Genomic DNA, 27,392 nt, shown 5'->3' with positions numbered 1-27,392 from the left:
GGCACCATTGGCCCTGGCTGCCATCGCTGTCTTGCAGTGCTGCTCACATCCCTTGAGCATCTCCCACTTGGGGAAGCACTGTGATGCTCTCGATGCTGTCCCCAGGGCTTGTGGGCATCTCCTCCTGCCAGCCTGGACCCAGAGGGAGGTGGCAGGCCTGGCTGTGGGCTAGAAATGCACACTTACTCCAGCTGGCCAGCTCTGCTGCTCCTTTCCTCCACCATCTGGGAGAAGCTCACTACCCCCAAACAAACAGCTGCTTTTTTTCCAGCCAGTTGTACTGGTCTCCAAAAACACCCCAGGCTTTGAGGTGCCTTGGTACAGGAGAGCTGCAGGGAGCCTCTGTGGGACAAGGGCTCTGGGTTGTCCCTGCAAAAGCAGCCCCACCACCACAGCTCGGTGGAGCGTCCCAGGCTGTTTTGCAATGGACCTGTCATCCCCGAGGGCTTTGACCCAGCAGGCCCAGGCTGTACCTTTTGCTGGGTGCAGGGTGTCTTTAGCTGAGCTATCAGCAATGTGGCCAGCACCTCTTCATCCCATGGGGCTGCCTCACAGGAGTGGGTACTCCTCGGCCGGTGGTGCTGGGGATTCACCTCATTTCCAGCCGCTTGTTCCTGAGGATGCTTTTCTGCTGCAGCCTCACTGTCCATCCCAGCAGCAGGTTGTGCTTTGCACATATTTTTCTTCCCCTGATCTAATAGCCAGCACTCCTGTGTCTTCCAGAAAAGCTATTGCCAAGTCCAGCCTCCAGCACATGGTAGCCCAGCCAAATCCTGCACTAGCCCTGAGGAGCGACTCGGAGAGGCAGATACGCAGCACTGTGGACTGGAGCGTAAGTTGTAGCGTGTTTTGCTGGGTGTTGCATGGAATGGGCTCCCGGCCAAGAGGCAGCAGGCTCTTCTCAGGCTGAGGCTTCCCGGGTGACTTTGGCTTTGACAAGTTTATGGCCTCCACCGTTGCCACCAGCTGGTGCCAGCATCTGTGCTGCTGGCAGCTCCCCTTGATGCTGCAAGGAGAGGCTGTGCAGGCACAGGTGGTTCCTGGGAGGATGGCATAGCTACTCCACTGCCAGCTCTTCTGCTCCTGGCAGTCGAGGTCTTCTGGTGGCTGGGACAGAGCAGCAGGAGCAAGCCCCTGCTCCTTCACAGGCAAAGCCTGGCAGGTTTTAAGCACCATCCTCAGGTCATAGAACAGAAGCTGTTTCAGGATAGTCCCCTGCGTTGAATTTACCCCGATGCCTTCTCTCAGGGGGTGATGGAAGCAGCCCACCTGTGCAGGACACTGCAACTGGGCTGCGGGTCTTGGAGCTGGTTTTCTGGAGCCCTCTTGTTTCCAATGGGTGGGCCATGGCAGCAGCTTCGTGAGGTTTCCTCTGTCCAGATGTTGGCCCTGGTTGTTCTGTCCATCTTGTCTCCCAGCCTACACCTAGCTCCAACCCCCCAGCTTTGTCCCAGTATCTTGTCCCATGCACAAAGCATTTTAGGAGCATGGATGCCCATCTCAGGGTGCTCTCAGAGAAACACATTTTGTGCCTTTCAGGAGACTGCGGTCTACGGGGAGCACATCTGGTTTGAGACCAATGTCTCTGGGGACTTCTGCTACGTTGGGGAGCAGAACTGTATGGCAAAGCTGCTGGTGAGTCACCTGGGGTCACCCGCCTCCCCGGCAGGGGCCGCAGATGCGGACTGTGCTGCCACCCGGCGGGGACACCGCGAAGACCCTGCTGCTGCTGCCGGGGGAAAAGGGGGCACTTTGGGGGGCTACCAAAGGGGGGGAGCGTGTCCCTCCTACCTCTTTGTGTTGGAGGGCTGTGTCCCCAGTTTCTGCCGATGCTGGTGCTCAGTTTGCAATGGGAACCCAATGCGAGGTTGCCACTCACCCAGAGGTGATATGATGATATTCCAGGGAGAGGCTGTTGGGGTCTCACACCCTTAGAGGGAGAGTCCAAATCCAGCTTCTCTGGAAAGACCTTTCAGTAGAGGAAAAACGCGAGCGCTGGCAACCCAGGCTGCTGCATCCTGACCCTGCAAGCAACACTGATCTTACAGGGTTCCCGCAGGTCTCCTGCCCAGCTTGCAGACTCAATCCTGCTTGTGGTGTGGACACAGAGCACTGATGCCATCCTGTGCCTGCCCACAGGGCTTACCATGGCACCCCTGCCAGCACCTCCCAGACCAGCTTCCATGGTGCTCTCAGGCAGCGTCAGAAGAGGCCAAGGACTGATTAAGCAGAAGGAGAGCACCTCCCTGCTCTGTCCCAGACTTGAGAGCATCTGCTCTAGGCACACACTTAGATCCCTTTACTTGCAAGGAGTCTAGCTGTGTATAACTTTCCTGTAGGACTTGTTCTGCATCCCGAAAAATGTGAAGGAGGTGCGAGGGGAGGCTGAGCTTGCCAGCCTCTGAAGACTGCTATTCATATGCATGTTTTTCCTCCCTTTTTCTCATCCTCCAGCAAAAACCTCTCTCCAGGCGTAAGTGTGCAGCCTGCAAGATTGTAGTGCATACACCCTGCATCGAACAGCTGGAGAAAGTGAGTAGAGTCTGTTAAGCCCTCTCCGTGGCATGCAAAGCTGTAACAGCATTTTCCTGGCCAGCCCTTCCTCTTGGGGAATGAAACACAAGAAGATTGGGAATGGCAATGTGTCATTGCAGAGAGGGGTCATCTGAGGAGATGATACCAAAAAGAATGTCTAGCAACGTGATTGGGACCCCGGGCCCCATTTTGTTCAGTGAGAGATGGGGGGAGGTGGGGTTTGCAGGAAGCACTGAGCATCTCTACAGGCTCTGGGCCTGCTGTAGTAAAATAAACTCCAGGTTTCCTTCAGGTGTGATGGTTTTACTGATTTCTCTCATGTGTTCAATCCACAGATAAATTTCCGCTGCAAACCTTCCTTCAGGGAGTCAGGATCCCGGAACGTACGGGAGGTGAGAGACGTGCCTCGGACACTCCCCATATCTGCCCTCCCCTTGCCTTCCCAGCTTGGTGGCAAAGGCGTCAGATACTCCCAGCACGTTGCCCATCAGAGTGCAGGCATCGTGCTGCCTCCTGGCTCAAAGGGGATGGCACAGTAAAAGGGATGTTTCTTAACAAGGCAGCAGTGCAGACTGGGTGTGAGAACTCTGCATCTGCTGGTTAGCATGTTCTAAAGGTCCTGCATCTGCATGGAGGGAACCTGCAAACACTTGTTTCCTGGGAGAGGCTTTTCCCCCTACTTGTGCTGGTCTCCAAGCAAATAGAGGAGGTTGTGGCAAATAGCAGGTCCCCAAGACTCCCACAATTTGGAAAGGGAGAGGTCGGGTTGACTTCTGGCTTTATCGCTCTGGGTGCAATATGACCTGGGTGCAACAAGTGCTCCAGGTAGCAGTGGAAGATGCCCACAGTGGTGCTGTCGGACCCCTTTAGTCCCTGTTTAGTCCTGGGTATAAGCAGTAGCCTGGGACCTTTCTGCTCAGCTGCACTGGTGGAAGCATTTGTCAGCCTTCACGCTTCACCTTCCAGCCTGTGGAGCCAGCATAGCCCACGTGGTGCTCCGGGGTGGGTGTGGGTGGCTCAGTCATGGGCCACCGTGTTTGTGCTGGCACAGCAGACACAGTAGGGGGAAGGTACTTAAACACAGGGCTGCCTGCTCAGAAATGCCAGTGTCACCCAATAAACTGAAGCTTTCAACATCACTTTAAACTTTTCTTTCTTCCTTTGCCTCTCCTGCCGTGCAGCCCCTCTTCTCATGTCACTCTTAGTCCAGCTCCTTTATTTGTCCTTCATTTACTTTTTGGGCTCTGCTGACAACTTCTGTCAGTCCCTCTCAGCCTCTGCTCACTCTATTTTCCTCCTCTCTAACCTCTACAAATTGTCTCTCTCTCCCCTTTCCTGTTTTTTCTCCTTTTACTCACAAACCCTGCTTCTCCATCTGTCTTTCTAATATTCCTCAGTTCCCCCAATGGTTTTTCCTGCCTTTTTCCCTAGAAAGGTGCTCGTCTGGCCTCTGTGCTGCCGGGGACTCTTCAGGGTCAGTCCTTTGCCTACATGTGCCTGGTGGGACCAAGAGCTGAGCTCAGGGCATAGCCCCCCTTCTGCTCCCACTGGATTAATGTCTGCTAAAGCCAACAGAACTCTCCGCTGTGCTGCGCTTAGAAATAGCAACACTGCAACTGACCCAAATCTCCTGCCAGTTTCTGCCTCTATCATCACCATGATCCAAAAAGCTGTCAAGAGCAGGGTGTTGGGCCCTACCGCACTGGGCCGTAAACTCGCACTCCCTCTTCTCTCTTTGCTGCCCTCCCTGCAATGCCGTTCCCAATCCGGGGCTGGAAGAGGAGGGTGGGATTTAGGAAATGCGGTACTTGATTGCAAAACTTCTAACTCCATCACAACTGCTCCTGCAAGTCCCAGCCCTCACCTACTGTGAGCCCACAGGCAGGGAGAAGATGCCTGCGAGCAGCCTTGCTGCCCTCCCCATGGGCAGGCAGAGGGGGGCTGAGGCAGGCTCTCAGGGCTTGCCGTGAGATGAAGAGCAGGGTGAATTGGGTATGGGGGGTTTTGACGCTGCTGCTCTCCTCAAGGAACGTGGAGATAGGCAGTTCTCTGCTTAGCTGCAAGCGTTTCCATCTTGCTGTGGGCGCACACTGTATCTCCCTGGGGATTTTCACACCTTCCACCAGCACATTTTCCACCTGGCACTGGGGTCATCTGGGCAGAGATGTTAAGGGATGGAGATGTGATTTATGGCCAAAGTAGCACTCCACGCTACTGCTTGCCCACTCTCAGCTGGGTTTGCTTTGTGTGATTCTGTCTTTAGCTTCCCTCCCCTTCTTCCTGTTTTTTCTGGTTCTAATTCCCTCTTCTATGAGCACCTTAATTTGGCCTTTTGCCCCCTGATTCTTTGGCTTTGCCTTCTCCCAGAGGATTGGCACTGGTGCATGTGAGCAGTGGGCTTGCTGCAGGAGCAGAGGTCCTGTCTGGCCTGGGTTTGTTCCTCCTGCCTGTTCATGCGTTCCCTCACACACTGGGCCTTTAACTCTTTTTTTTTTCTTGTTTCCTTTTCCCTTTAGCCCATCGTTGTCCGGCATCACTGGGTACACCGGAGACGACAGGAAGGGAAATGCCGGCAGTGTGGCAAGGTGAGAAGGTATCTTGGTTTTTTTCTCAGCCTGAGGGAAAGCTAAGGTCAAACCAGAGACAAGAACAGGGCTGGGGAACAGAGACATCCCACCATTCCTGTTTGGCAGCAGCAGCCTACAGCAACACCGAGACACGTGCCCTGTTTTGCACAGTGAAGCACTCCTTAAGTGCTTCCCACAGAGAGTTGTTCTCCTCCTGGGCCCAATCAGTTCTGGAAGGGACTGTCTTCCTGACATGCTTTCCTTGGGCAATAGGGACAACCCTGCAGAGCACAGCAGCCTCCCTGGTGCCATAGTAGTGGTTGAGGCTAGCTGGTAGGGATCCGGAGGACTCCAGCTGCAGGCACACTCTTTATAACATCTGTCCTGATGGTAGAAAAGTCCTGTTGGATGGTTGAAAGCTGTGAGGGAGTTCCGTAAGCCTTTTATCCTTCCCTCCACAGGGTTTCCAGCAGAAGTTTGCCTTCCACAGTAAAGAGATTGTAGCCATCAGCTGCTCCTGGTGCAAGCAAGCGGTGAGCAAAGCCCCGTTGAATGTCTTACCAACCTGCTCTGCATCTAATGACCTCTGCTTTCTGCTGGGACTCCCCAAGCTGCTTCTCTGCAGCCTGCCGTTAATAGCTTCTCTTACTGGGAGAGGCTGTACTGTGGTAGCTGGGAGCTCCTATGAGAAACTTTCTCCCCATTGCCTTCCCATTACAAAATTCCTGCATGGTTTCCTCCAGCATTCCCTGCTCTGGCACGGGAGAGCTGGGAGGAGAAGGCAGCTGTACCCAGCAAACTGGGCAGCTGAGTTTTCTCTCTGTCTCTCCTCTTCTTCCCCAGTATCACAGCAAAGTGTCATGTTTCATGCTGCAACACATCGAAGAGCCCTGCTCGCTGGGGGCTCACGCTGCTGTCGTTGTTCCTCCCACCTGGATTCTGCGGGTCCGACGGCCCCAGGTAACTCACCTCAGCTCTTGTGGCTCTTTCACAACTCCTGCTTGCCCAGCAGCTCCTGACGTTTTTGGGGTTTGTTCCCTTTCTCTCTAGAATCCACTGAAATCTAGTAAGAAGAAGAAGAGGACATCGTTCAAGCGGAAATCCAGCAAAAAGGGGGCCGAGGTAAGAGATAAGGGAACAGGGAATGACCTTGTCTTGGAAGGGTGGAGGGACTGGGCAGTGAGGAGCAGGACTGGGAAACAAGGGGGCTTTGTGGGGTCTGTGCAGAGGTTGAGGAGGATGAGGTGGAGGGAGGGTGCCTGCCGGCAGGGCAAAGCCCAGCTATAAGGCATGCAGAGCGGCTAGGATGTTCTCTTCCTCCCACTCCTGACCATGTGTGATGTTAGGTCTCAGTGGGAGGTGAGAGTTTGTGTTTCCCCAGCTTTGTTGAAGGACCTGTGGTGTCTCTTGCAGGAAGGGAGGTGGAAACCCTTTGTCATCAAGCCCATGCCAGCTCCTCTCATGAAGCCCTTGCTGGTGTTTGTGAACCCCAAGAGTGGTGGGAATCAGGTATGGCCTTGTCCTACATCTCTCTGAGAAGACAGCTCTATGGGGGCATTGCCTTTTGGCTGCTGAGGACTCAGTATAGTTTTGGTAATGTCTCAGCTGCAGAAGAGGCAAGGCAGCCTCCACAGTGCCAGTTTGCTGCCTGGCAATTCCCACCTAGGCCTGGCTTTGCCTGAGTCCCCCTAGAATGCCATCATCTTGGTCTGTCCTCAAGACCACGTGCCTTCTTCCTTCTGTCCTCTGGAACTCCCTGTTCCCTGCTGAAGTCTTTCTTGTCCTCACAGGGAGCCAAGATCATCCAATCCTTCATGTGGTATCTCAACCCACGGCAAGTTTTTGACCTCAGCCAGGGTGGACCCAAGGAGGCGTGAGTACTGATGGGGGCAGCACCATTCTCTTCCCTCATCCCTGCCCCAGAGATTCCTCCCACAGCTGGCAGAGGCCTGATGCTCCGTAGCTCCCTTGTGCAAAGAGAACTCCAACGAGTTCATGTTTTGAGAGGCCTCTCTAGGATACCTTGTGGTCAGCCAGTGTTTCCTACCAGGGGGCTGGTCTAATCTTAAGGCTAGTGATGAAGAGACCAGCTGTGGGGTGAGGTTCCCAGACCTAGTTCATTATGCTCCATTAATGTTGCCTGAGTCTTGTCTGCTTGCTGCATTTCGGTTTACGTGTACATGGACAGTGGGCACCCCACTCTTCATCTGCAAGAGCTGGTGAAGCCAAAGTTACTGTGGCTTTTCCCACTGCTGTGAGCTACTGTGGTGATGGGGAGGGAGACATGCAGGTGGCTTTGTGAATGCCAAAGGCTCTGTGAGGGCAGCAGCTGCTGCGTAACACCTTCGGTGCCTCTTCCCTCCTCACCCTTCCTGTTCCCTGCAGGCTGGAGCTGTACCGCAAGGTCCACAACCTCCGGATCCTGGCGTGCGGGGGAGACGGCACGGTGAGTCCCCTGGCCCCTTCATACCTGTGGTACCCTTTGCCCCAGGCCTTTCCAGTGCCAGCAGCAGCCCTCCTCATTGTAATTCAGAATGGGGCAAAATGTGCGCACTGTGTCCGTGGGCCAGCTGGTGGCACCAGATACTGTGCATCCCTGCGTGCACTGCTCCAGGGAGTGCTAATCCGTGGCATGTCTGGATTCGTAGTCCTTTTGCAGGGCCAGTGTCCTTACTGGGATTACTGGTATCTCCCGCAGCACCCATTTGGAGCATTGAAGACTGTGAATAGACTCGGTGGTGGCTAAGGGGACCCCGTCTCTGCCCCTCTGCCATCGCTAGTGCTCTGAGTCACCTCCACCTGCCTGCTGGTCCCTGAAATAACCAACTGTTTCTTTGTGCTCGAGCAGGTGGGCTGGATACTCTCCATTCTGGACCAGTTACGCCTCAACCCACCTCCTCCTGTGGCCATCCTACCTTTGGGGACAGGGAATGACTTGGCCAGGACGCTGAACTGGGGTGGGGTAAGTGATGGACACAAGAGCCCACTGCCGACAGAGGGGCGCTGAACACTTCAACTCTGGTTCCAGACACACAGACTTTTCCTAAATACAGACCAACAAATAAGTGCTATTTGGATATTACTCTTCTTCTGACATTTGAATTATTCTGATTTAGTTTATAATATATTAGAACATTAACAAAAGCAATCATTTCAAATTTTGGGAGATTTTTAGAAGGAAGAGATATTGTTTTAAATTGAAAGTCCCACTTTGTTCTGCAATCAAGTAGAATCGCTCTTTTCCACATCCTTTGCTCTGGCGTGTCATCCCAAAGAAGAATACATCTCTGTGGGAGGCAGATAGGAGACTCACCAAGTGCTGCTTTTCACCAGGGTTACACAGATGAGCCTCTATCCAAGATCCTGTCGCATGTGGAAGATGGGAACATTGTGCAGCTCGATCGCTGGAACCTCCATGTGGAACCAAACCCTGATGCAAACCCTGAGGAAAAGGATGAGGCAGCCACCGAGAAGGTAGGACGCCTCCTCTCTGTGTTTCTTCCCTGGGGGGTCTGCATTCTCCTTCTCCCACTGTCTCAGGCAGCCCCAGCACCTGGAGCTACAGTGTTGGGCTGGGGTTTCCCTGCTCCAATTCCACTCCTCTCCGTGTGGCTCTGACCCGTGGCACTCATGGCGAGGCATGGAGCTATCGGAACTAAGTGTCCACCAGAGATTTTTAACCACAGCTTGCAACGGGTGTAAGCTCACTCCCCTCTGAGACTGTCTTTAGCCAGAAATATGGGTGATTGCAGGTATCTTGGAGAGCAGAGTGTGTCCTCTCAGGCCACGTCACTTACCCCTAAGAGCTGGGGGCCACTGCATCATCTCAGAATGGTGACCTCTGTATTTTCCAGGGTGGAAGGCAAGCCTCCTCTCCCTCAGCCTCATGAGCACAGTGCATGGCTCTGCTGTAGCCTGACTTTGTCTTTGCTGTGGCCACACGCTAGCAGCCTCATCTTTTTTCCTCCCTCCATTTCAGCTCCCCTTGGATGTCTTTAATAACTATTTCAGCCTTGGCTTTGATGCACGGGTGACGCTGGAGTTCCATGAATCCCGAGGTATGGGAGTGGGGCAGGGCTGGGGCACAGTCTGTGGTCAGGGGTTGTCCCAGAGGTGGGCCTGTAAAAGGCTCCTTGGGCAAGTGAACAAGAGGATTGCCCCAGGCGCAGGGCTGGAGGTGAAACCTGAGGAGCAAGTTGAGGCTGCAGAGGGGGGAAGAGGGGTGCCTGCATGGGAAGAGAGCTGGGGGCTGCCTCCTGGCCAAGGCTGGCTGGAGAGCTGTTTCTGGGGAGAGCTGGCAAGTGAAGTATTTCCATGTGCAGGCCAATGACCTGGACTTTTTTCTCCTTTCCCTAGAGGCCAACCCAGAGAAGTTCAACAGCCGGTTTCGGAATAAAATGTTCTACGCTGGGGTGAGTGTGTGGAGGGTAGCTGGGCATGCCTTCATAGCAGCCTTAGTGTCAGCTGGAGAACAGGCATGGCCCCAGCTCCTATCCACACCCTCAACTCACTCAGCTGAGTTACACGGGCCTTCGTGTGCAGTGAACCCTCCCTGAAGCTGGAGAGGTGGTGGAGAAAGGCTGCAGCCCTGGGAGTCACAGCTCTTTGGCTGCGAGTGTTGCTGGCGGTACAGCTTGCTCTCTGGCCCGCGGTACAGTTGCTGTCTTGATCTGCTGCCACTATTGTTCTTTTTCTCCGGCTCATGGACAGTCACCCAGGCAGGACCTCCCCGGAGCTGTAGGGAGGCAGGCTGTCCACCCTGCAGAGGAACGGCAAGCCTTTCCATAGAACCCCCACACTACTTTGGTCTTCTATTTTATACCTTGGGCCAGTTACAATTCCCTGGCTAATTACGCCACCCTCCTGTATCTCACCTCTAGAGCTTTGTGTCTCAGTGTCATCTTTGTTCGTCCATTCCCCCATCCTCAATATACCTCCCTACCCAGGTGGCTGGGTGAACAGTATTTGAGCAGTACTAAAGGCCACGTGCTGCTCTGTACCATCTCACATCTCTCCTGTTCGTGTCTCCCCTCCCCTCTGTACAGTTAAACCCAAGGGGACTCTGGGGTTTGTGTAACAGAGGCCATACTGTCTCTCCTCATATCTCTAGAAGGGGTTTTGTGTCTAGATGGGGTCACATCAGCTCTGTTTCATGGCATTTCATTACTGCTGGAGAATGAATTTGTCTCTTGTGACTTGAGTCTCACTGGAGGAGACCTGTGTTGCCAGCCCTTCCCTAAAGCAGGGATTGGGCAGCCAAGGGAATACTGGGGGCTGTTACTGAAGCTGTGAGGTGCCCCAAGGTTTTTGGTAGGCAAAATGGCCAGAGGAATGGATCAGGTTGTTCTGGGAGAGGGGGGGAAGAGGGCTTCTGCCAGCGGACAAGGAAGGGATTTGCTCCTCTCAGCAGCTGAGGTCTGAAGGTCAGCAGCAGGCTTCCTGGCTGCTCATTTTGGTGAACGTCTGGATGCTAACACTGTCTCTTGCCTTGGCAGACGGCTTTCTCCGACTTCCTCACTGGGAGCTCCAAAGACTTGGCAAAGCACGTCAAGTTGGTTGTGAGTGTGCAGGGGTGCTCTGGGCCAGGGAGGGGGGTGAGTTGTGGAGGTGTGAGGAGCAGTTGGGGCTGGGGAGAGGATGTGTTCGTGGGGTCATCAGCGTCCCCTGGCTTGGAGTACAGTCACTGTAGGGAGCAGAGGGGGAGGCCATTTCTTCCCAAGTGAGTACGGTGGGCCAGGCTCCCCCTTACAGCAGCCTGAATGCCCCTGTGTTGTCTCCAGTGCGATGGGATGGACCTGACCTCCAAGATCCAGGACCTGAAGCCTCAGTGTCTGGTCTTCCTGAACATCCCCAGGTGAGCAGCCCCAGAACCTGCCCTTGTGCTGGGCTCCTCACCCCCATGCCACAGATCCCTACCTGGGTTTTGGGGGGGCTTATCCATGCATCACTCACCATCCCTTCACAGGTACTGTGCAGGCACCATGCCCTGGGGCAATCCTGGGGAGCACCATGACTTTGAGCCGCAGCGCCATGATGATGGCTGCATTGAAGTGATTGGCTTCACCATGACGTCCCTGGTGAGTTGGTGCTGTTGCCAGTTGTAGCTAGCAACCAGGGGAGCGACCAGTCCCATTGACTGGGCATCAGCCAACCCCCCAGCTTCTCTCCTGAGGAGCTGTGGTGCTGGCCTGTGTGACAGTGTCTGCTCTCTGAGATTTAGGTGAGGTGCTGTCGTGCCCTGGTCTCTGTGGATCCCTTCCCACTGAGATCAGGCCTGAGACTCTCAGAACTGGGTTCACTCGCAGCATCTGGCTGACAATGGGTGCTCCCCCCACCCACCGTGCTCAGTCCATGCTCTGCTCTCACTCTGGACACTTTTGCAGGCTGCCTTGCAGGTCGGTGGCCACGGGGAGCGGCTGTGCCAGTGCCGGCAGGTAGTTCTCACCACGTCCAAGGCCATCCCCATGCAGGTAGATGGAGAGCCCTGCAAGCTGGCGGCTTCCTGCATCCACATCTCCCTGCGCAACCAAGCCAACATGGTGCAGAAGACCAAGCGGCGCAACTCCATGCCTCTGCTCAATGAGTAGGTTCCTCAGATCAATCTGCCAACTTCCTCTTCAAAGCAGAAGGGATGGAGGGGGAAGGGATGGGACTGATCCATCACTCCCAGAAGCATTTCGATCCTCTCTCAAGGAGGGCCTGGGAAAGGATCAGGTCACAGAAGTATGGCCAGACCCTGATGATGGCGAAGCTGCTGGTGCCAAGTTCCCCACCCCAGTCTGTGCACATGACTGTGCTCTTGTCTGTTTTGGAGGGGTGAGTGGGATAAGGAGAATGCAGACTGTCACTTTCTGACCCTTTCCCTTTTCCTTCTCCCCTGCATGCAGCCAGCAGCCAGTGCCTGAGCGGCTGCGGATCCGGGTGAGCCGAATCAGCATGCGCGACTACGAGGCACTGCACTACGACAAAGAAAAGCTCAAGGAAGCCTGTGAGTGACCAGCTGAGTGATCAGGGGGTGGGAGCTGCAGTCCCCGAGTCTGACAGTGCCCTCAGCTAAGCTGTGCGAGGTGTTGGGCATGGGGCACTGGCTGCTTTCTGACTTGTGTCTGTGTCCTGTTGTGCAGCTGTGCCACTGGGGATCATCGTGGTTCCAGGAGACAGTGACCTGGAGTTGTGCCGGACCCAAATTGAGAGGCTGCAGGAGGTGAGACTGTGTGGGAAATGGTCTTGGCTGTATGTTCAGGATGGAGGGGCTCAAGGCAGGGATTTCTAAGCCTCCTTCACCTGCATGCACCAAGACACATGCTCCTGCTTCTGACAGCAGGTTGTGGTTTGCCTTCACCACATGGTGGAGGCAGGATCCCCAGCTGGATGGCCTGTTACTCCATGTTCTCTGGCAGCTTCTTTCTCAGCATTGCTTTTCTGACCTTGTTTTCCAGGCCCAGAGTGTCAGTGGCTCAGAAAAATTAGGGGGCAGTGGAAAAAGCCAGCACGCATCCTATGGGGGTCCATCACCCCCTGGATGTTTGGGGAGGCCTTTCCTCTGTCCCTTTGGTTGCTGTGCTGTGTTCCTTCAGCCCTCTGGCAGCTCTGCCCCCGCCAGGTGCTTGGATTAGGGTTGACCCCCCTCCAACTCTTTTCATTTGCAAGTACTGACTTTTGTGCTCTTGCCAATGTGCTGGTGCATGTCCATGACTTGGACACAGGCCGTGTAACCCTCGCTCCTGGTGAGCAATGCCTTCTGAGCCCACAGCGTGCCTCCTGATGCCGCACTGCTCAGTCTGATTTTCTCCCAGGAGATTGAAGTGACCTTGCTCAGTCCGCAGTTCTCTGGCTCTTGCGCCTGAGGGAATCCCATCCAGCGTGTGCGTAGTATCCTGCAGGATTGAGTTGCAGGGCTGCTTGTCCAGGCTGGCGCACTGGCATCTGCTTCTTGCTCTGCCTGCTCTGCATGCCTGTCTCCTGCCCACCTTGTGCCCAGGCAGACATGCAGACAGGCACATGGCTAGCAGCTCCCAGGTTCAGAGGGTAACGCTCTCCTATGGCATCAGCCTGGTAGACTGATGCCTCTGCAGCCTCTTGCACTTCTATAGCTGTTCATTCAGGCTGGTGTTCCTCGGTGACCTCATGCTTTACCTCTTCTCTCTCCTTGGGCAACCACCGTGCTCTGGCCTTAAAGCAGAGGAGGGACCAGGGACTTTGGCCAGGCAGTGTGTAAAGCCAGATATGAAAACACATTAAGCAAATCACAATGGGATAAGAGAGGGGCTGGGGGTCTACCCATACAAAGGCTGTAACAGCACACCTTGCCTTTCTGCAGGATTTCTCTCCACAGCCCTCTGCTTTAGAGCGCCTGCTCTTTCAGGTGTGTATGGCCTTGCTCCATCACCCTGGGCCCATCTGTCATGTCCACCATGCTGGTCTTGTGGGCTCGTCTTGTGGCATCTCTCTGTCCAGTGAGCTGGTGTGTGTCGGCTCCAGTCTGTTCCGTGCTGCTCCCCGCCGCTGTGTGCTGTGCCTGTGTTCAAGTTCCCCTTTCCATCTAAGTGCCTGTGGTCCTCCATGTCTGCAGAGACACTGTAGGGAGAGATGGGGAGGACAAGAGACATGACTTTATCCTCTTCTTTTTTTATGCAGGAGGGAGATGGAGCCAAGCCGAAGACACTGTCGTCCCAGAAGCTGTCACCCAAGTGGTGCTTCCTGGACTGTGAGTATTGTCTTCCCCTGGGAGTGCTGACTGTCTCTGAATTTCGGGGGGGGGTGTGAAGGGACAGACCCTTAGTGACAAGCCAGTGAGAGCCACGTGGGACATGGGATTCATGGATGTTGGGGTCTTTGTGGTCAAGTGCAGCAGTGCTTTGCCCCAGGCTGTGTCTTTGGCTCGTTTCCACAAGTGGAGCGAGGGGTATCTGCTGGTCTCCTGCCCCCAGAGCTGAAGGCAGCTTGGTGGCCTGTGTCCCATCACTGCAGGACTGCTGGGGTTGCTCTCCTGTGTCATGCAGGCAGGGGGCCCCCCTGCTCCAGCACACCAGGAGCAAGGCTCACCATGAGCATCCCAGTGGTATGGGAGCAGGCTCCCCGTTGGGCTCCAGCTGCTTCTTCTCTCCTGCCTGAAAGTAGCTTTGTCCTCTCCCTTTGCCTTCGCTGACCAAGAGGCTCCAGAGCTCTCCTTCTGTACCTGGAAGCTGGCTGAGAGAAATGACTGCTGGTGGCACTTCATCTCTCTGACTTCCCAGTAGCAGGGTGTAGAGCACAGCTGTGGGTTGAAAGATGGGCCGGGGAAGCCTCGTGCTAGGCAGAAAGGATGCAGCTTCTCCCTTCGGAGCTCCAGCCCTGCGTGTGGGGCTGCTGGGGCTGCTGCTCCCAGGTGTCTCTACGAGGACTACTGTACCAGGACTGCTTTCCCTTCTCCTGTCAGTGTCCCAGCAGCAGTTTCTGGGCTCAGGAAAATGTGTCAGGAAAGATGCCAGGGCCTCATTCAAGACAGCGCAGGGTCATTCAAGCAGCTGAATTACAGGCCTTCAGCAGCAGCTCCCTGGCTGTAAATCTCCAGCCAGGACAGGATAAACGGGTCTCTTTCACTCCTCTAATCTGCTCTGGCCTATCCCTCTTCTGTTTGCAGAGTGAATTCCCTGGGTCCCCAAGGGTCCCACCGCAGCAACCTCGCCTGGGCAGGCACCAGCAGCCTGGCAGGACACAGGCAAAGTGCCACCCTGTGTGAGGACCCAATTGTCCTGGCACTGTGCTATTGCTTGTCCTGCTGTCCCCTGGTGATGCCATAAGTCCCCAGCCCCTCCCTGCTCCCTCGGGGGGTGGTGGCTGCGTGGGTCTGGCTACAGCACAACCACTTGCTCTGTTGGTGTTGAGGGAGTTCCTCTCTTGCTGTGGGGATCTCTCCTCTAAGGAAGAGGGATGAGCAGAGGGATGCACTCGGACAGGCTGCTGCCAGCAATAGGCTGGAGGCTGGTTTGAAGCTCTCCCGCTGTCCTAGGAGACAGGGACTTGGATCTACAACCAGTGGTGGCATGCTCCATTGCACCTGGCAATCACAAGCTCTGACGTGGCCTTGTGGTGGTCTGTGGGATGGTACTCTATCAAGTCAGCGGGAGGCCCTCTTCCCCTAGCCCTGCTTAGTGCCCCCGTTTCTTAGTGCTCTGCAACAAGGTGCATCATGTTGAATTAGAGCAGCTCCTCACCTGGTGCAAGCAAGTGCTGAGACATGCACTGCACAGCCCTCAGCTTCATCTGCTCGGTCTAATCCTGCATTGCAGCTGCAAGGCTGGAGCACTCAACAGCCCCCAGAAAGGCCATAGCGTCAGCTAGTTGTGTTCTTGCCTTTCCTGTGGCTCCCTGCTGGGAGACATCAAGGAGAAGATAGCAAGCAAAGGCATGTCGCACAGGGGCATGGTGGTCTGCAGGCCCAAGGGTCTGCTTCTAGGGTAAAGACAACAGCAGTGTCCTGAAAGGAAGGGGGTTGCTCCTGGTCAGGGGGTGCTGTTTGCTTTGCTGTGCCCTCTTGTGCAAGCCACAAAGTGGCTGGATAGTTCACTATCACTTGGTGGTGGAAAGCAGCTGTCTCCCTCATCTCACGCCAAGAATTACCTTGTCTCGCTCTGTCCCTGTCTTACAGCAACCACGGCTGATCGGTTCTACAGGATAGACCGTGCACAGGTGAGTGTGGTTTTGTCCTCCGCTGTCATCGCCCCCCAACATCTGCTGGGAAGGTGCTTGGTTGTCCTACATTCTCGTGGACCGCCAGGCAGGCTTAGCCTTGGGGACACACAGGTCTTGCACCTCTGCCCTGTCCTGTGGCATCCCCTGAGGGCTGGTGTGACAGGCCTGGCCCAGGACCAGCCCCAGCATCTCCAGGTTCCCACAGAAAGGGAGAAAGCCTGGGTGGGAGCACAGAGACTTGGGTTGGAAGCTGCCTACAGGACCCTACAGCGAAGCGGGTAAGGAATAGTAACGTAGCAAGGCTGGCCAGGCACCTGCTGACTGGGGTCATCTTAATGAGGGGGATGTGGAGATGAGATGTATGGGTCATCTGCTAAGTTAGCAGGAGATGGGGAGCCTGAGAAGGACAAGAATACGCAGAGGCTTCCCAGGCACAGGTCCCAGGACTCTTAGAGCCACCAAGTGGCCACCAAGTCTGCTGAGCAAGTGGGTGGGCTACAAGGCATGGGGTGTGAGGGGATGAAGCTACACAGGAGTGGGTCTTGCTTTTGAGGAGGGCTGACTTGTGTCTTTCAGGAACACCTCAACTATGTGACAGAGATCTCTCAGGATGAGCTCTATGTGCTGGACCCAGAGCTGGTGATCACCCAGACCGTGGGCACCTCTCCTGCCATGCCTGACCTCGTTGACTCATCTGCCGCACCCACTGGGGACCATTTTGCATTCCCCTCTTCTTCTTCCTCTCTACCCTCCTCTCCTGCCCCCAGGTGAGTCTAGAATGGAGATGCTGGACCTCAGGAAGGATGGGCAGTCATGGGAGAGCCAGGGTTGGCTTCATAGCATTGATCCCTGGGCCAGATTACAGGGAGGCTCCCTGGAAATGAGCAGGAATTCAGTACTGGGTAGACCAAGCGGTGAGATGCCATCTTGTCTTCACTGCTCCTCTGCCAGCAGTGCTGGAAACAGTGGGGCATCACCAGGTGGCTCAGCCATGGGGTCAAGCTCCAGTGCCTGGCCCGTGGGGCAAAGGCCATTTTTGGCCGAACTGAGGCCAGCCTTGGGTATGGGTGAGCAATGGAGCTGGGAGCAGTAGAGATGGGAGTGGGGATGGGGAAGAACCCAGAGCAGGGAAGAAGCAAGATGGCATGGCCAAAGAGCAGCAAAGTCCCTTGGCTTGCCTGTGCTCCTGCCTGCTGGAGGAGTGCCACGGGCAGGCTTCTCCACAGCCATCCCTCTACCCGTTGCATGCCCTTTTGGGCAATCTGCTGCCAGGACTGACAGGGTTAGTTACGTCTTTTCTTCTTCCCTTCCAGCGCTGAGCCTGAGCGCTGCCTCCCGCACAAAGGTGAGTCCTGTCCCAGCCCGTTGCACCCCCTCACATGTCACGCTGTTTTGGGACCCTGCCGTGGTTTTTTTGGCAGGCCCTTTTCTTGACATGCAGGCAGAAGCCCTGCTGTCTGCATGCTAGGTGGGAGCACAGAGCCCCACAGGCGGGTGACCCCAGAGGTGGGCAGGAGAGACCTGACAGAGATTTGTGGAGCGGCCTGGCCAGATGCCTTCCCAACTGCCCCGTGCGGGAAATGGTGTGGCCGAGGGGTTAATCCCCCACCTGCAGAGCCGAGGGCTGTGGGCTGGGTTGAGGGACTGTCTCTGGCGGCTGACTGGGAGCTCAGGAGGTGGGAGCACAAGCAAGGTCAGGGGCCTCACTGAGCTGAGCAAATGGAAAGAGTTTCCTGGAGCTTGAGCAGAGCCCAGCACTTCGAAGTGTGAGTGAGTCATGGGTGAGAGTCGTCTCGGCCGCTGGCTGACACCCAGGAGATCTGCTTCCCTGTTCCATAGCAAGTCATCCTTCCCATGGGCAGAGACTGCTCCCCCTGCACACGCACTTCCTTGAGGTTGAGGTCTGGCTGCGCCCACGGCTACATGGGGTCTCCCTCCTTCCCCTGGCTTGTTCCTTACATGCCTGAAGGTGGGGGAGCCATGTAAAGCCAGTCTGGCCAAGGGGTTAGCACCTGGAGGAGCTCCAGCTGACCACTGAGCCTCAGGTGCCCAAACCTTGGCTCCCCAGTTAGATAAGTGGCACCACCGCTTGGCTCTTCTGACCCTGACCCATCTCCCTTCTTTGCAGATGACCTCCTGATAGAAGCTGCCAAGAGCGGCAACTTCCCAAAGGTAGGCACTCCCGCTGTCTGCTGCGATGTGCAGCCAGGGCTGGCTCTGGGTGCTCTCCCGGCAGCCCGCTCAGCTGGCGTGGCCCTCGGGCTATGAGAAGCTCTGCCAGCCGCCCTCTGCGACTGCCCTGGAGTAGCTCCTTGTCAAGGGCCTTCCTCCAGGACCGATGGCTGGAAACCAAGCGGGCTCCTGGCAAGAAGCCTTGTTCCTTTCTTTGGGGATACGGAGGGAAGGGACTTGGTGGCATGGCTGAGCTGGACAAAGCTCCCTGCCAGGCCCTGAATATCCACACAACCTGCTGGGCACCCTGGGGACGCGATGCTGGGGCTTGGGGCTTGGAGCTGGGCAAGGCAACTCATCCCAAGCAATCTGGCAATCCTGTAGTTCCAAGAGCTGCACCAGGCTGGAAGAGACCTGATGGTGCGAGACTCCTCAGGCCAGACTGTCCTTCACCACGCCGTCAAATCAGGGAGCAAGGACATCGTCAAATACATCATTGAGAATGGTGAGCTGGGGCCAGATTGCCACCCTTAGCAAAGGAGCCCGGCAGCCGAAAAAGGTCAACACTCTGCTCGGAGGGGGTGGTCCTCTGGGTTTGCTACATCTTCCTTCTGGTGTATGGGCTTTCCCTGGCATCTGTCTGCCAGTACTGGGGTGCCCCCATGGCTGTTGCCACATCCTGGCAGGGACAAGCATGTGTCTTGGAAATATTTCTCAGTGTCCTGCTTCTGCCTTCAGGACAGCTGACCTGTTGTTTTTGGCAGCTCCCACTGAAACACAGGCTGCTTTATTTTTGTTTAGATATTTTTCTGTAACGAGTCCACAACTGTTCTTCCCTGATCTCAGCTGGCCTCAGATGCCATTGCTGGCCTGAGTGCTTTGGAGCCAGGACCTTTGCAGGCAGCATGGAAATAGGAGCCCCTATAGAAAGATGCAGAGTGTGGCCGGGGAGTAAGTGGGTCCATCTCTGCCCCACAGCCAGGTCTCACTCTCCCTGTGCTGTCTTTGTCTCCACAGCCCCTTCAGAAATCCTCGATGCCACAGAGGAGGAGAAGTAAGTTTCTGACTGACTTGTGTTACCTGTTGGCCAGACCCTCTGCGAGGTGACCAGTTGTCTGGGCACTTCTCAGCCACCCTCGCTGTAACTACCAGCCACGGTTCCCAGTCCGCTCTGGACTAACGTCCCTGAGCAGCGCCCCCCTCCTCTGCCAGAGCTGCCTGGACAAGCTTGCAACCCACCACAAGCTTATGCTGCAGCCGAATTGCTGTCCCTTGCTGCCACCCACACATGCTGCACGTCCCCTTTTGGGGGGGACATCTCACATCTCTCGCTTTCTCCTCCCCAGTGGCGAAACCAGCTTGCACCAGGCTGCAGCCTTACGCCAGCGCACTATCTGCCACTACATCGTGGAGGCCGGGGCTTCGCTCATGAAGACGGACCTGCAGGTGACGGCAAGAGGGCTGGCAGTGGGGCTGTCTGGGGGGACCAGGAGGCTGGCAGGAGCGTGGCCAGCAGGAGAACAGGGCAAGGGTGCTTTCGCTGAGGTCTTTGCTGGCCAGAGAGGAGCTGACACAAAACTTGCCCAGCAGAGCCCAGCTGCAGAGGGGTTAAATCCCTCTCCTCCCTGCGCTTCTCTCCCTGTTGTTTTATTAAATTAGAAGCGAGGGGCTGGAATGTCTCATCCCCATCTCCCCCTTCCCACCCTTCGGGGTCAGAGCAAGGACAGTCTCGCTATGAGCTCCCTCCCAGCTGCAGGGCTCCCCCCCGCTCTCCCCCGCAGGCGGCCGTGTTGGGGGCACTGGGAGCTCCTCTCAGCGGGTGAAGCCGGCCCATGGGGAGCAGGAGCAGGCAGTGGCAGCCTTTTCCCTCGCATGCTGAGTTAATTGAGACATGCCTTGGTGCCGGGGAGTTGTGCCAGCCCCGACAGATGAGTCGCGCGAAGGGGACTTGAGGCCATGTTTTGGTACAGGGGGTTCCCGGGGCAGGCATGTGGCGGAAGGGACATGATCGTGTCCGTCTGGCAGAGGCTCATAGCGATGGGCTGTAGTGGAGGAGATGTTGGAACAAGCCAAGAAGGTGCAGTGTGTGGGTCTGGGACAGAGGGCAGGAGCTCAGCCGTGGGATCCAAACTTGCTGGGGCCGGTGGAGCTGCCTCAAACAATGCGCAGCCCCCTTGCCAGCTGCCGGGGAGATGCTGTACAGACAATCTCTGGCTCCCCATCTCTCCTCCTTGGTCCTGGCCAAGGCTTGGGCCTTGCACAGTGCCCAGAGTGGGGCTGGCCTGGCTGGAGACTCGTCCGGCAGCCACAGGATGAGACATGGATGCCCAGGTGAGGGGGTGACTGGGGAGAGGCATCGCCCCTCTCTGCCCCCCAGCCCCCCTCATGTGCCTGAAGGAGGGGAGCAACCCCCAACCTGCCAGCCAAAAAGGGAGCCCCGCTCAGGCATGACGGGCTGCCCCAGGGAACGGGGCTTGCATGTGCCTGTGCAAACGCGTGCCCGCGTTCGTAGCTGCCTGGGGACGCCGCTGCTCTGACCTCGCCTGGGCCCCAGGTCACAGCCTGCCTGCACAGGCAGGAACCCACCTCCTCACAAGCCCCGGCGTCAGACCTGTGGCAGGGGATCGCAGCCGGCTGATCCCACACCCTGCAGCGGTGAGGGAAGCCGAGGAGCCTTATCGGTTGGCGTGCCTCAGCCCGGCTGGGCAGGGGGGCCCTGGCAGCTCCGGTTTCAGGCGCGGGGCTTCTGCAGGGGGGACGGGAAAGAAACTCAATTCCTCCTCTGGTCTTTCCCCGGCTTTGTTAAATAAGCGCTGGCGTTCAGGGGCTGCAGAGAGGAGGGCCCCCCCTGCCCCCAGGAGAGCTGGCACTGAAGCACGGAGAGGGTCTCCTTACCACTGTCCTGCCTGCGCACAGGACCATGGGGTGTGCCTGGATCTCGGGGTGCATGGGCAAAAGAGGGGGTTTCTTGGTACTGTTGCATCTCTCCGCAGCCCTGTGCGGGTGGGCTTTTGTCCACAGCCCCATCCGGGCCCGGCGGAGGGCTCCGCATGTCCGACCATTGTTCCTGCTGGAGAAATACGCAGCGGGTCACCCTGGAGGCCCCGGCACCCTGCTGCAACCGCCCGTGCCCCGCTGTGCACCGGGGAACGAGCCGGGCAAGCCGGGCATCCCTTCCGGGGCCGGTTTTCAATGGCCACGGCAGAGCGCCAGGTTTCCGTGGCCTTTCTCAGCGGCATGGCAGAGCCTGGGCGCTTGGCAAGGAGGAGAGAGGAGCAGGGGGAGGGAAGGGGGAGAGGAGACGGAGCTGGGAGCTGTTAACAGATTTGCTTTTTATGGAGTGCGGGAGTTCATTAGTGGACACAGTCCAGATGGCTGCAATAAGCTGGTGAAATGTGATCCTCCTGCAGGAGCCGGATCGCTAGCCAGGCTGCAAGAGGGAAGGGGGGTTGGTATTCCCGGGCATTCCCCAGACATACCCCTCATTCCTCACCCTCTCCTGCCTGCCTCCCCAGTGGGGAAGTGCAGGTCATGGGGACCAACCTTTGTCTCCTCGGAGGGTGCTTGTGATGGTTGGGGTCAGTTTCTGTCCTGGCCCATGCGTGGGGCTGATGGCCCTTCAGGGGACAGCTTCCAGCCCTGCAGCAAAGTCAGGCTCCTCAGGAGCATGCTTTTGCTCCATGGCAAGCAGATGGGCATTCGGCTATTGCCCATCTCAGGGCTTGGCTGCGGGCTTGGCTGGACCCAGTTGCAGCCACCTTTTCAGTGGGGCAATGGGGGCACCTCTGGGTGCCAAGGCAGCGTTTAGGCAGTGCTCGGTGCTCTGACGTCTTTTGTCTCACCTATCCAGGGAGACACCCCCAAGCACCGGGCTGAGAAAGCAAATGACCCCGACTTAGCTGCCTACCTCGAGAACCGACAGCACTACCAGATGATCCAGCGGGAAGACCAGGAGACAGCTGTGTAGTGCTCTGCGTGCCTTAGCCCAAGCCAGCTCAGGCAGGACAAGAAGAGGACTATGGCAACTGGCAGAGCTGTGAGTCTGGCCCAGCCCTCCCTAGATGTCAACCTGGTCCCTGGAGGAGATGGAGACAGCAGAGCTCTGCCCCTGGCTGGGCTGGAACTCTGTTTATGAGGACAGTGGGTATTTGGGACTTGAAGCCTGACTCTTTGTGTGTGTCCCCCTTTGCTCCTCATCTACCGCATTCCCTGCCCGGGATAGGCTCCATCCCGCAGCCCTGTTGGGGCAGGCCAGGCTGAAGCCCCCGATCACCCTTGTGCACAGGAGTGATGCCAGTGCCCCCTCCGCAGGCTCCTACCTGTGATCCTCGTGGGATATCGTGTCTCGCCCCCTCTCCCTGCTGGCTGTGCCCCTCTAGATGCTTGGCTGGGTTCATGTCCTGTTCCTCCTCTCCTGCCTGGCCCAGCTGTGGGAGGCATAGGCTGTGCAGGCAGACAGCAGAGGCCGTGAGCCTCCGATTTTGCCCCAAGGAAAGCACCGTGACTTTCTGCCCCTGCCTCCTCCTCTCTCCTGTTAGTTTGGGGCTGCCCCAGGTCTCTTCGTTGCGCTAATGGGGCCTTCTGTGGCAGGGGGGAAGGCCCTGGCACAGAGCATCTGGGGCTGGGGCAGCTGGAAGCAGGGCAGCTGCTGCCCTCCCGGTTGCCTTCAGTGCTCAGCCGGTCGGCAGCCTGGCCCAGGGCAGGGATAGCATGGAGGAAGGCTACCCAGCCCTCCCACCATCCTTCCCTCCACAGGGCTAGGTGGGGCAGCCTGCACACCCGGTGTCTGCTGGGCATCTCTTTGTGAGACTGCTGCAGCACGTAGCCATGGTGGAGAGCTGCACTTGGCCTGGGCAGTGGCTGCAGTGGAGCCCGTTATATTTCCCAAATGCTATCTTGGATCCGGCTGCCCTCCCTGCTTCAGCTCACCCCCGCCGATGCTACACATTGTGCTGGGCTGGAGGGGCAGTGCTGGGGGTCAGTGCTGCTCTCAGGGATTCCCCTCGTGCTCCCCAACCTGCCAACACACATCCTCTGAGTCCGACTCCTGCCATCCCCCAAACTGGGTGCAGGGCTTTGCAGGGAAATCTTGGGAGCTCGCCCGGCCCAGACACAAGCTCCCTGGGCAGGCCACCAGCTCACCCTCTCCAGTTTTAGCAGAAAGAGGGATCTGGATGCATAGGAAGCATCAGGGCTCCCAGCCCCGAGTTATGCCTGCAATGGGATGGCATTTCACTTACCACCTACCATGGGGCATGAGGCACCACGACCCATCTTCCCTGAGGATGCTGTGGGTGCTGAGCATCTGCAGAGGCATCAAGCCAGCCCTTCAGCAAGTCTTCTGCAGCACTGAGCATCTTTGAGACCAGGAGGTAGCAGCAGAGGAAGAGAGCTGATGGCTCTGGGCCTGGCAGACCTGCTTGGCCCACTTTGGGTGAGCAGCGGTTGCGAAGAGGGTTGCTGCTCACAGCTTGGGTCCCAGGAGAGGGTGCTGCTGCCACGTGGGGTCTGTGCGGTCCCACCTGCACTGCCACCCAGCAGCACCCGCTGGGTAGTGCTGGGTGGCACTGTTCGAATCTCTCCTAATATACCAACGGCAAAAAAAGGGTATGAGGATACCGCAGAGAATCAGAATACTCTTCAGGCTTTTTGGCCAGGGGGCAGAGTTCCCTTGGAGGACAGGGGTGCTGTGGTGGAGAGCAGAGGCACAGAGCAGTGCTGAGTGCCAGGGGCCAGCGGCAGTATTGGCCATTAATAGCAATAGCATCCTAACATGTTTGGAGCTGGGATGCTCTAGCAGCGCCCAGAGTTCCTATCAGCACTGCTTGCTGGCCACCGACAGACAAGGCACTGTCATCTTCTCAAAGGTGCAAACTGCTGCCCCCCAGCCGGGACGCCCAGCCCGGCCCACAGGCGTTTACAGCCCTAGCTTCCCCCTTTCTCCCCAGTTTTGTATCTTCCCTTATAGTTTTTGTACAGGTAGTTGAGAGACACACTGTCCCCCTCCCCGCCTGGCCCCTCCATGCGTGCGTGAGCTGAGTTGCTGTGCAATTCCAAGCCTGGCTTGTATTTCTGCAAAGGCGGAGGGGGTGTTGGTTGCCCTGCCCACAGAGGGCAGGGGTTCTGTGCAATACCTGGATCTGTGTTTCCTAGATGCTGTTGTAGGACTGTATTTTTGTAACTCTGTGAGGGTGCCAGCTCCAGCAGGCCGAGGGCCTGACGTGAGCCTGCGTTCCCGTCGCTTTTCAACTTGGACCATTTGGATGTTGTTGTTTCTTGCCACTGAAATAAAGAGATGGATGTTTTAGTTCCTGTCTCCGGCTGCATCCATGAGAATGTGGCAGGCGCTGCACGAGTGACACCCCTCGAGGTTGAACCCCAAAGCTTCTACCCCTGTCCTAACTGGAGGTACTCTGGGGAGTTCCCTGCTGCGCCGGGTCCTTCCCCTCTTCCCTGCACAGCATCCCTCTGGGACAGTTGCTGGATACAGTGACTTTGTCCTGAAGTCACCTTCTTCCCCTCTCTGTGGTATACATTGATATTTAGTGTAACATGGAACAGGGAGAAAGCACACCACCATCCCAAGTGATGCAGAAGGCCTTGGAAGTGTGAGTCAGGAGCTGGCAGCCTGCTGTGGTTCCTGCCCTGCTCTGGTTTCTCTCTGGGGCAGGAGGTGGCACCTCCAGTGTCAGGCCTGCCCTGTCCTTTGCAGCCGCATGGCTATGGATGGGTACTACAGCAGCGTCCAGCCTCCAGATTTCAAAATGTTTCTGTTGGCCCTTTTTGTGGTGAGGTGTCCCCAGCCACACCACTGTGTGGGGGACAAACCTTCCTGTTTATTCCCAGCTCCAGAGAGAAGTGTTGGGGTCCTGCTTCCAGTGCTGAGCACTGAGGCTGCAGCGTTGAGGGCTGGGATTATCTCCAGCGGGAGGACCACACTCCGATTACAAAAGCGGGGGATTAGGGACTCTTGTGCTTCCAGCCCTGGACTCGCAAGGACGACTGCGGCCAGTGCCACCTCTCCTTTGCAAAAAGGGAGTTAATCGCTCTGGCTGACGAAGTGCTGGTGAGGGAGCCGGCGATGGACATGGTGGGTGATGGGGAGTTATACTTATACCTTAAACTCGGATTCCTGAGGGCAGCCTGGCAGCCTGCCTGTCGCTCCAGCCGCCCCCTCCCTGCCCAGAGAAGCAGCCTCCTTCCCCGGCTGCGTTGTCCCTTCCACCCCCCGCGCCTCCCTTTCATCGCCTTCAGCCTTTCAGCTCCTGCCCGGAGCTAACTGTGGGGGTCTGTAGCGGGTGTAAGGCACACCAAATTGTCCCGGCCTCGCTGGGCTGCTGCCCGGGGACCAGGCAGACGTGCAACTGGGAGGAGGGGGCCCACTCCGCTTCAGTGCCCAGACCCCAGCACTGTTGGCGCTTGGCCCACTTCTCGGCGGAGAGGACCTGTCAGTAACCATGGCAATGAGAGTTTTCCAGCCGCCCCGGTGTCAAATTTATGGTGAGGGAGAGAAGCGGTCCCAAATGCGATTGCTGTGATGAGGGGTGTTAGGAAAGGAGCAGTCCACCTTCAGGGGGAGAGCCCTGCCCACCTCTCCGAAGGGTCTCAGCATCCCCCATTTCTCCCTTGCAGCCAGGTTTGGACGTCCAGAGGTCTGTCTGGCCTCCCGTGGGATGGAAACACACCTGGGGGTGAATGCATGGGGGGCACGTGTGCAAGCACAGCCCCAGCTAAACAGAGCTGGGGTGACAGCAGTTGACCCTGTTAATGATTACCTGCCACACGCCCACCTCTGCAAGCCTCAACAGGGAAAAATCCCTCCCCGTGCGCAGCTGTGAACCCGCACTGGCACCGCCGCACCATGCAGTAAACGCTGCCCCAAGGATCAGGCTTTGACCGGAGATGGAAAATGCAGAGCCGACATGCCATGAATTATCTTATGACGGTTTTAGAGGTAAAAAGCTCGAGTTAAGCAAGTAAACGCACCTGGGTTGGTCACGCTCCCTCTCTTCCCTCCTTCCCCTGGTATGAGGCCCCTTTCTGCAAACACAGCCTTCTGCTACTTGTTTGAGCTGGGGAAGGTGCCAGTCGTGTGTCCCCCCTCCACATCCCTCAGAAAGGGCCTGGAAGGGACCAAGCGCAGCCACTGCTGAGAGCGATGTGCACCAGAGCATCTCTGCTCTCCCCCACGGCTGGCACCTGTCTCCTGGTTCCCCAGCCCGAGGAGGCAACAGGAGGGGAATGGGAACGGCTGGAAACGGAGGACGGAGTGAAAATTTTCACGGAGCTTCACCATACCTTGGGCAGCTCTGCCTTGGGGATGCCAGTGGGGTCTCTGGCTCCTGGCCAGAGATGGCTGAAGAAAAGCAGCAGCGCTTGCCCACACCCAGCTCTTTCACAGCTCCACCAGACCCTGGTTTGCTCATCACAGTCCCACAACTCTGACTTGCAAACCTGATGCCACTGAACCCCAGCCAAAAGCAGCACACCCCGGCCCTTCCCCTTCTGTTTGACCATGAAGTTTGTCTCCACAGCCTTCTCCAGCTTTGGGTTAAAGGCCCGGCAATGAGGGGCTGGGGGCATTCTTGGCTTTGCTACCTGTTAGGACCCATTTCTGCAGCCTGTGCTCAAAGGTACAGCCCAGTATGTCCAGACCCTTCACCACCCAGAGCAGAACCCGTTGCTGTGTGTACAGTGGGCAGGGGAGGTGACGTGCTCCCACAGTTGCCAGCCCTCCTCTAAACCTCTGCAGATGTTCAGGAAACTGCCGGCAAGGTGCGAGTTAAATGCGGGAATCTCTCTGAAAGCGATTCCTGGTTGTGAAGCAGCTCATAAAAAACAGCCCCCAGCCCCCAGCCCCACCTGTGGCAGCCCTGCTCTCAGCAGCCTTCTTCCAGGGTAAGGGGTGGAAAAATGGCTCTGTTCCCCACCACAGCTCCATTCTTCTGGCGTGACACTTGCCTTTCTGGCTGCTAACAGCAGAAGAGAGTTGGCTTGGCCCCTGCCTCTCCTCACCTCCTAAGAAAAGAGGGTGGATGAGGGGAAGGAAGCAGTCACGTCTGCGAGGTCCTTTCATCCCCAACCAGCAGTCTGATGGCGTATCGCTGCTTGGTCCAAGGAGAAGGGCTGCAGCATGGCTGAGCTGGGGACAGGCGGGTCACAAGGGACAGGGCTGGGCAGACACCGGGGCCAGCATGAAAGTGATGTGCTGCTTCAGGTGCTGAGAAGGTACCCTCTCCCTTGTGCCCTCCCAGGAGGGGCAGAGACCATGAAAGGTTGGTCCATCAATGCTGGTGGCCTTGATGGGGAAGGAGGCATCCACAGAGCTGGTGGAGACACGGGGTGGTCCCCTTCACTCCATCTAGCCCCAGGGGTGCCCCAGGGGCCATCTTCCAGCGGGTCTCGGAGTGGGGGCCCCGGGGGACCCCTGCCCGTCTGTTCAGC

General features: G+C 57.0%; 1 protein-coding gene across 1 annotated transcript in view; it reads left to right on the top strand.

Moving 5' to 3' along the window:
- The window catches only part of DGKZ (diacylglycerol kinase, zeta), a 51,066-nt gene extending 28,905 nt beyond the window's left edge, over positions 1–22,161 (top strand). The window contains exons 2-32 of the mRNA XM_009895708.1: positions 724–832; positions 1,540–1,635; positions 2,455–2,532; positions 2,871–2,927; positions 5,052–5,120; positions 5,564–5,635; positions 5,946–6,062; positions 6,153–6,224; positions 6,516–6,611; positions 6,893–6,975; positions 7,488–7,548; positions 7,951–8,064; positions 8,436–8,576; positions 9,082–9,160; positions 9,459–9,514; positions 10,598–10,660; positions 10,883–10,956; positions 11,068–11,179; positions 11,486–11,685; positions 11,990–12,090; positions 12,227–12,306; positions 13,423–13,467; positions 13,740–13,809; positions 15,733–15,773; positions 16,353–16,543; positions 17,090–17,121; positions 17,905–17,948; positions 18,333–18,453; positions 18,966–19,002; positions 19,295–19,394; positions 21,799–22,161. Coding sequence (XP_009894010.1) covers positions 724–832; positions 1,540–1,635; positions 2,455–2,532; positions 2,871–2,927; positions 5,052–5,120; positions 5,564–5,635; positions 5,946–6,062; positions 6,153–6,224; positions 6,516–6,611; positions 6,893–6,975; positions 7,488–7,548; positions 7,951–8,064; positions 8,436–8,576; positions 9,082–9,160; positions 9,459–9,514; positions 10,598–10,660; positions 10,883–10,956; positions 11,068–11,179; positions 11,486–11,685; positions 11,990–12,090; positions 12,227–12,306; positions 13,423–13,467; positions 13,740–13,809; positions 15,733–15,773; positions 16,353–16,543; positions 17,090–17,121; positions 17,905–17,948; positions 18,333–18,453; positions 18,966–19,002; positions 19,295–19,394; positions 21,799–21,915 — 2,728 coding nt within the window. The 3' untranslated portion in view covers positions 21,916–22,161. The remainder of the gene's footprint in view (positions 1–723; positions 833–1,539; positions 1,636–2,454; positions 2,533–2,870; positions 2,928–5,051; positions 5,121–5,563; positions 5,636–5,945; positions 6,063–6,152; positions 6,225–6,515; positions 6,612–6,892; positions 6,976–7,487; positions 7,549–7,950; positions 8,065–8,435; positions 8,577–9,081; positions 9,161–9,458; positions 9,515–10,597; positions 10,661–10,882; positions 10,957–11,067; positions 11,180–11,485; positions 11,686–11,989; positions 12,091–12,226; positions 12,307–13,422; positions 13,468–13,739; positions 13,810–15,732; positions 15,774–16,352; positions 16,544–17,089; positions 17,122–17,904; positions 17,949–18,332; positions 18,454–18,965; positions 19,003–19,294; positions 19,395–21,798) is intronic.
- The last annotated feature ends 5,231 nt before the right edge of the window (positions 22,162–27,392 follow it).

Source organism: Charadrius vociferus, unplaced genomic scaffold (genome assembly GCF_000708025.1).
Source record: "Charadrius vociferus isolate BGI_N301 unplaced genomic scaffold, ASM70802v2 scaffold111, whole genome shotgun sequence".
NCBI classification, from domain to species: Eukaryota; Metazoa; Chordata; class Aves; order Charadriiformes; family Charadriidae; genus Charadrius; species Charadrius vociferus.
This window is presented reverse-complemented; position numbering and strand designations above follow the sequence as displayed.